Here is a 7,579-nt window from a genome sequence, read left to right as displayed (position 1 = left end):
CTGCATCAATCTGAGCGCGAGGTATCCATTTCTGGAGGTGAGCGCCTTCGGCATTGACTTTGCACACCCCACTCACAACTTACAGAAGGCATAGCGTAAGTCCGAGGACACGCCTTATGGGTTTCATTCAGCACGGGAGACCATTGACGGAGGAACATTAAAAACCAGTAGTCACATGTTCGTCATGCGCGCTGTTCGTCACGTATTATTGGTATTGTTTAACCAGGGATCCCGAAATTGACATTGCAGAAGTTCTCCCAGTGTGCTTAGCTCTAGGGGACACATCACCTGAAATTAATGAATGTTACTCGGTGCAGTCCACGCAGCCATCAGCTGGATTATTTGCTATCTAGTCGAACAGTTAGCACCCTGTAGAGGTTCTGATTGCTTAAGGACTTTCAGTGAAAACCACTCAGTAGTCAAGACGTCCATGCAGCATGAAGCACTGGTAGGACACTGCAGCGTCTTCGTTGCCAGGTCTGATAACAGTTACCAGTTTCCGGCGTGGTCCACCAACGGCCTCGCTAGCAGTTTGAATACTGAAATCAAGTACAACACAAAATTCCTCACGGCGTAATATGTGCTCAGCATCACCATATATGAAGATTTTGTTTGGTGTCATCTAGATTGTACCCAGTAGTGCTTCAAGTTGTCGTATCCTCGTCCAGCTATATACGGACAACCTAATGGCCTCTTGGATTATGCGTTAATAGGAGAGGTCGTACGACGTTGGCGTCGAAATCTCTGAACCACCGGCATTCGACGTCCGAGATGGTTTTCCTCCACGACCCCCCATCTTCGCAGGCTGCATGCAATACCGTTCCTTGAGTAGATTGTACAGGTACATGTCCTGCACACCGCATTTAGGACCATAACTTGTGACTCGCATGGCTTATGACTAGAACATGCCCGTGCCACTGGCTAAGTGACTATTCCTTTCATTGATCAAAGATGACGCTACGGGAAACGGAGTATAGATCTACTAGTTGGGGCAGGCTCTGACATTTCCGAGCGATAAACCATCGGCCGCCAATATCAAGTATGTAGCAACGATCAACTTCCTTTCAGTCGAAAAGGCTGCCATCATCTAGCTGCTGCCTGCCACAGGAGACTGGCTTCAACGGTGATTCTACAAGAGCCACTGCTGTGTGGCGATAAAATCTCCTCCATTTATCAGTCTATGGTCAATGACTGCGACGTGCAATGGCAGAGCAATGATCTTGCAGCTGATACTACTCTCACAGATTGGGCTGCGGAATTCTTGCGTGGAGTTAGTGGCAAGGGTAATCAGAGTCCATACACTGACTCTAGTCGTGTGGTACACCCAAACATACAGCCTGAAATGATGGTGTGTTAGAGTGCTCTTTTAAGATTCTGGCAACTGAGTACTGAGCAGCTGGACCGATGAAATCACCTCTGAACCGATCTGGAGCCTCTGGTACAGCGTCTCCGGTAATTTCCTGTTTTCCTGATAGGCCTTTGATGATGTCAACGTTTTCGACTGGAAGGAGGTCGGGTGCTGTCGTATATCCAATGTTCAACGATTTATCGCAAGATGTCGGAGCCTGCCCCAACTAACAGACGTGCGTTCCGTTTTCTGTAGCGTCATGCTCGAGCAATGAAAGAAACAATCACTTACCGTGACCCAGTGGCACGGGCGCGTCCCAGTAGTAAGCTAAGGTCCCAAATGTGGTGTGCAGGACACGTATCTGTACAATCTACTCAAGGAACGGCATCGCAACGCAGCCCGCGAAGATGGAAACTCGTGGAGGAAAACAGCCCCCACACGTCGAATGCTGGTAGTTGCATGTTCGTCGCGTGCGCTGTGAATTATGTATTTTGAAATGAGATCTCCACACCAACATTGTATGACTTCTCCTGAATCCATAACCTCAGAGGCAATTATGTTGTCCGTTCACCGATGGACTAGGCAACGACGAGCACTACTGGATACGATCCGGGTGGCACCAAACAAAATCTGCATCTATGGTCACGCTCAGTATATAGGCCGCAAGGAATTTTGTGCTGTATTTGATCTCAGTGGAAACCATGACTATGATAGTCGAAACTTTCGTGCAACATACAGGGGTTGTAAGAGGCTGCGAGGCTGCAAGTGTCTGTTGCCAGCTATCAGTCTTGACGCGAAATATCAGCAGCGTTTTGAGGGAATGGAGGTGGGTTCAATGCGAACGTAAAGCCTACACAGTGGCTCGCGCATAAGACGGGGGAGTGTCTGCACGGGTGGCTGAGCGTGCTGATAGTACTTCGACAGAAATACGGCTGAGCTGACTGCTAAGCTGACACATTCTCCGACTCGGGAGTGGACTCGGACAGTCCCAGGGGCGCCACTATCACCGCCCGAGTCCATGCACTTGCTCTCGGCAACCCCGCACGAGGTACCGGTACCGCTCCTGAAGCTCTTCGCTATGGCCATGTCGGGACCATCGCCGAAGAACGGCTTGTCATTTCTGCATACGTCCGTCTACAGCCCAGGCCCCTCCCAAGGGCCATGCCGCACGAGCGTCGTCGTACACGCAAGCGTTGCGGCCGTCGCTCTCTGTGATTCGGACTTTGCAGCGCGCGCGCAGCTATAAAACCTGGCAGATATACCCATAATTGTGCACTGCAATTTCAGCTAGCACACAGCGAGATTTCAAGCCATGCTTGCTAACAAGTACCCCACTCGCCAACTCGGCCGTAATGGTCCGACAGTCAGCGCAATTGGCTACGGTGCGATGGGTACGTGTGTCGTTCTCATGCTTTAAGCAGCCTCTTATGCTAGCGATCAGGTATCGGGGCGTGGTACGGTAAGACAGATGAAGGAGAGGCTCTGGAGACGCTCACCTACGCCGCCGACCGCGGTCTGACTTTCTGGGACACCGCTGACGTCTACGGGACCTGTGCGTCCAGCTTAAACTCCATCCTGATTATGATACGCGAACTAATCCAAGTCCTGTCCTGGGTGTAGCCGAGGCGACGCTGGGCAAGTGGTTTACGAGCACCGGGCGTCGTGCCGACATCTTCCTCGCGACTAAGTTCGGCTCGTTCGACACGACACCCGGCGTCGAGAACCAGTACAAGGCGAACAGCAAGCCAGCGTACATCCGGCGCCAGCTCGAGAGCTCCCTCAAGGAGCTCCAGACAGAGTGGATCGACTTGTACTACCAGCACCGTGTTGACAGCGAAGTCCCCATCGAAGGTATGTGTGTACGAGCCCCTGAAAGCTTACCAGCGCTGATCGTGTGTGCTAGTCGTACTCGAGACACTGCGCCCATACGTTGAGAGCGGCAAGGTCAAATATCTAGGCCTGAGCGAATGCAGTATTGACGTCTTGCGGCGCGCAAAGGCCGTTTCTGGCGTCGGTGAAAAGGTCGTTGCGGTCCAGATGGAATACAGCCCGTTCGAGCTCGGAATCGAGTCGTCGGGTTTCGTCGCCGCCGCCCGAGAGCTCGGCGTGAGCATTGTTGCGTATTCGCCTCTGGGACGAGGTACGCACTAATGTCGTCTGACTTTCAGGAACGTCTGCGCTGACATTATTTCCACACAGGCCTCATCAGTGGAGAGTAAGTGTTTCAGTGAAATGCATGGGAGCTCACGCTGACTGTACGTGCAGATACAAGTCACGCAAAGACTTTGCCAAAGATGACTTGCGCCTGATCATGCCCCGTTTCAGCGAGAAGAACTTTCCAAAGAACCTCGAGCTGGTGGACAAGTTTAATAAAATTGCGACAAAGTACGGGGCAACGCCGTCGCAAGCGACGCTTGCGTGGATCCTCGCGCAGCACCCAGATTTCGTACCCATCCCCGGAACGCGGTCGGTGCGCCGTCTGGAGGAGAACGCGAAGGGCGCGGAGATTGAGTTAAAGGACGAAGACGTGAAGGCATTGAGCGCCGCAATCAACGCTGCAGATGCACATGGGGCGAGGTACCCCGAGGCGTTTGCTAACATATGGTCGGACGAGTGTATCGCTCTGAGCGAGTGGAAAGGGGAGCAGTAGTGAGCGGAGAGCGTATCTTGAAACGCTCGTTATATATGTGAATTCTCGGAGTGTCTGGCACGAAATCGGGTAGAAGTTGAGGGGGTAAGATACAAAATGCATGCCCCTCTGACTCGAACTAGCGATGCACGCTTAGAGGTTCGACTTACCTGCTCTGAAGTCCTTCCCATCCTACTCCCCCACCAAGTCTTAGAAAAGCTTAAATGTGTATGTCTGAACATTCACTAATGTCGACTTGTTATCCGTGACTTTGTGACGAGAGAATGCATCTAGCAGACTTTGAAGGCGACGAGTCATGCCGAGGTCCGATGCACACGAGGAATCGGTTTGCAGTCCGCTGACACGATGGGGTACAGTGCCATCGCTCCGCTGCGCTGTCGATACGGGGGAAGGGAAAAGGAGAGAGCAAGAGATGGGACACACGCGGCCACAGCGGAGTCTTCTAGCCACGGCGCTCGAATGTGTATTCCTCTTGACTTATTTGTTTATGTTCTTAGTTCCGATGCGGTCTTTGGTTCTGCTTTACCACCTTTTGCTGCCCTCATTCTGACAGAGTGCCAGCGGCTGCCGTTGTCCACAGAGCGCATTTCTCGACGAGGACGCGGGGGCCGCGCTGTATAGACAACAGAGATGGGGCGTCACAGTCATAATTCAAGCTTGGCAAGACTTCCGTGTCTTCCCTCATTCTCCCCCTGAGCAGCCTGGTCCCGTACCCAAACGTGTCGAAGACGAGCTGCCTAGCGCAGGACCGCCGCTTCTTCGTCCCAAACTCGGTGTGGATTGCGACCTCGTGTACGACCATTTCGACCCAATCACGCATGAGGACATGGATAGAGAAGTCTTGCAAATGTTCGGGCCCCATGAACCAAAACCGTCAGCCTTGGTGATCCTTGGCGTTGTTGTAGAGCGTTCCCAGAGACGACTTGATGGAAAATACAAGAGAATGAGCGCAGGCGCAAAGTTATTGAAAGATAATCCTCAGATGAAGGCTCTGATTCAAGACGCATGGGAGGCGAGATCTTTCAGAAAAATAAGGCTCTTGAGCAAGTCTTTCTATGCCTCTACTTCTTGTTATTCATACACTGACGTTCTGCGTCTGGTCTAAGTCTCGTATATTTATCTGCAGGTGAGGGCGCTTCTGCTGATAATTCATATCTAGCATAGGATATTCTCCTACAGACCGTCGCGTCCACAATTACATGCGTAGTTTGGTATACGAGGATGGGAAGCATGCGCATGCAAGTGCACTTATTCATGCGCTGTTCGAAGTGACGCGCGAGATCTCGTTCGACAACGTGGCAACCCCCAGGCGGGTATGCACAATTCGAACGCGGTGGCGGAATCGAATCGGTGGCAGCGCAGTTCAGGTCGTACATGATGGACGAAATGACGATGCAATCACATAGACAATTCCGCGAAGATTTCTACACACAAGTTGCTAAACGAGCAGACGAGGTATGTGAGGTCAATGTATGCGCTCGAAGATGTTTCCAAACGATTGCAGCTGCTGGATCAAGAACGAGCTCATAAAGCATTTGACCGCCTTGTTGATACCCTCAATGAAGTATCGCTCACAAGTAGACCTTTGGTCGTGTTAGAATTCGACGGAGCTGATCAGACCGGACCAGGTGGGGCTCCCGCTACGATTATTTTATCTTGTGCCCGGGTGAAACTCAGCGGTGGTGGAGAGCAGTACTCACAGAAGAATGAGCACAAGCCTGCGTGCCTCTCCCGGCGGCTTCCTCTTGAAACCAATAGCAGGGCACAAGCGGAAAAACTCGACAAGTTAAAACTGGTCGAATGGCACGCGCGTAGCCTTCTGGTGCTCGATGATCGCTTGGAATGTGTGATATCGGTGGCGGCATCGTAACCTATTCTTTCCGAGGCAGGGTATTGGATGATGCAGAATCCTGACTTCGACGCACCGGGAGCGCTCAAGTCTGTCTTTGAAGACTTCGTGGTGGACAGAGGCGAACGGGGTGAGTTACCGGTTATGCTCTTGTTCACGCTTGCTCGAGGTGTTGCTGTAGACCCGGTCAATCAGGACGGGGTACCGAAAAGAAGGTGGGTCACTATTTCCGCCTTGTTGGAAGGGTTTTTCTCCCGGTCATCCCCCAACGTGGACGTGCTTGCCTCCCATGGGTACAAGGTATACTGGGATTGCTCGAAGACCCATACGCAGGCTCTCCAAGAGACATTCCGGACAGCAAAGTGTACTTCACCACTGAGTCAAGATCAACGAAGCGAAACTCTTCGGTGTGGACTATCTGGTGCGCTTGATGGCTAGAGGTGCGGCGGTGGCATGCGGTCCTCGGCGGGCTGCAATTGCTGGCGTTGTACCATTCCTGCTTGCTGGCCTTGAGTTTCAACGTAACAACATCAAGGTCATCCTATGGCGGAGCAGGAACGACATGGCCTGTGCTGCTACCCCGGACCCGTGACGATGGATTCGTACACATTGGGCATCTTTGACTCGTGTTCGGCTGCGGACATCCCCATTCCGGATTGTGTTCGCGCTTGCGGCAAAGACAGCACGCGTGTCATGCGCCGCAGCGACGAAGAGCTGTGAAGGAGGTAAGTACGTGACATACAAGTTTTGGGTTGGCGGTCTTTCGGCAGATATCCTCGCGCCTATTGCAAAAGACAAGGTGTAGGTATGGAACGCGCGGCTGCAAGCACCGTATGGCTGTGACGATATGTACCATGCAGAGTCAGATATGCGGGCAAATTTGCGGCAGGCAATAAATCCGGGAGTTGGGGATAATGCAGCGCATTGGGGGCGGTGTGAGTCGAGCAACGAATAGGCAAAGCCCATCAACTGTAGTTGTTTGGAGAGTTTGAGTGTATGTTCCCGGGCTCATTTCAATGTAGCTTTCTGGCTTCGTTGTCATTTTCTGAAGGCTAGCCTGAAGTGACTTTCGTGGCGGGAAATACGCGCCAGTCCGATCATCATGCCGTTTCTTGCCAAGTCCTACACCTGCAGTACGCCATTCTTGTCTCAACTCGCTCGAAAAACTTGGATAACGGATTAAGTCATCATGCCATCTTTTAGCGGTCCCGGGATGGACTCTCAAGAAAGCACGGTTGGAGACATTGGAAGGCCCGCCGAGGGAAACTATGCGTCGCTTCATACACGGAGAAAACTTTCAAGATCGGGGAAACTTGCCAGATCGACGAATTTGAGTTGTGCAAGACCCCTCATGATCATGGATTGTCTTGCTCCAGGTCATGAACCTGTCTAGCAGCAGCGACGAGATCGATTACGGGCCCCGTTAGAGGGTTCCTGCATGACGTAGGAAGCATTTCTGCAGCCGTAAAAAGCAAGCAATTGTGACTATGTTATTTGCAGTCGGGTAATGTTCACTACATCTACTTGATCACATCGTTAGTCTTGCAGCTCACCTTTGGTTCAGCCATTCCCTGTCAGGCGAAATTGCGAGTAACACGTCATATTCATTGCAGGACACGAGAACTTGTGCGCGCAACTGCATGGCTAGATCTATTCGAGAACCGCTATACCTCGTCCGAATAAGGGCTCTATGCCTTCACCTCGTCCTCGGCTTCACCGTCAAACACTAGAG

The 7,579-nt window shown here is 52.0% G+C and overlaps 1 protein-coding gene across 1 annotated transcript; it reads left to right on the top strand.

Annotated features, from left to right (window-relative positions):
• Positions 1-2,660: 2,660 nt before the first annotated feature.
• Positions 2,661-6,285, top strand: FIBRA_01074 (uncharacterized protein; the record flags this gene model as incomplete). The annotated part of the gene is made up of 11 exons (XM_012322956.1): positions 2,661-2,739; positions 2,790-2,900; positions 2,969-3,199; positions 3,252-3,488; positions 3,548-3,563; positions 3,614-3,997; positions 4,560-4,871; positions 5,158-5,311; positions 5,361-5,453; positions 5,503-5,842; positions 5,888-6,285. 11 exons carry the CDS (start codon positions 2,661-2,663, stop codon positions 6,283-6,285), a joined length of 2,355 nt encoding a protein of 784 aa, XP_012178346.1.
• Between the last annotated feature and the right edge of the window lie 1,294 nt (positions 6,286-7,579).

The sequence above is a fragment of the Fibroporia radiculosa genome, assembly GCF_000313525.1.
Source record: "Fibroporia radiculosa TFFH 294 genomic supercontigs, scaffold469, whole genome shotgun sequence".
NCBI classification, from domain to species: Eukaryota; Fungi; Basidiomycota; class Agaricomycetes; order Polyporales; family Fibroporiaceae; genus Fibroporia; species Fibroporia radiculosa.
The sequence above is the reverse complement of the archived record's forward strand: the minus strand, read 5'-3'. Positions and strand labels throughout refer to the sequence as shown.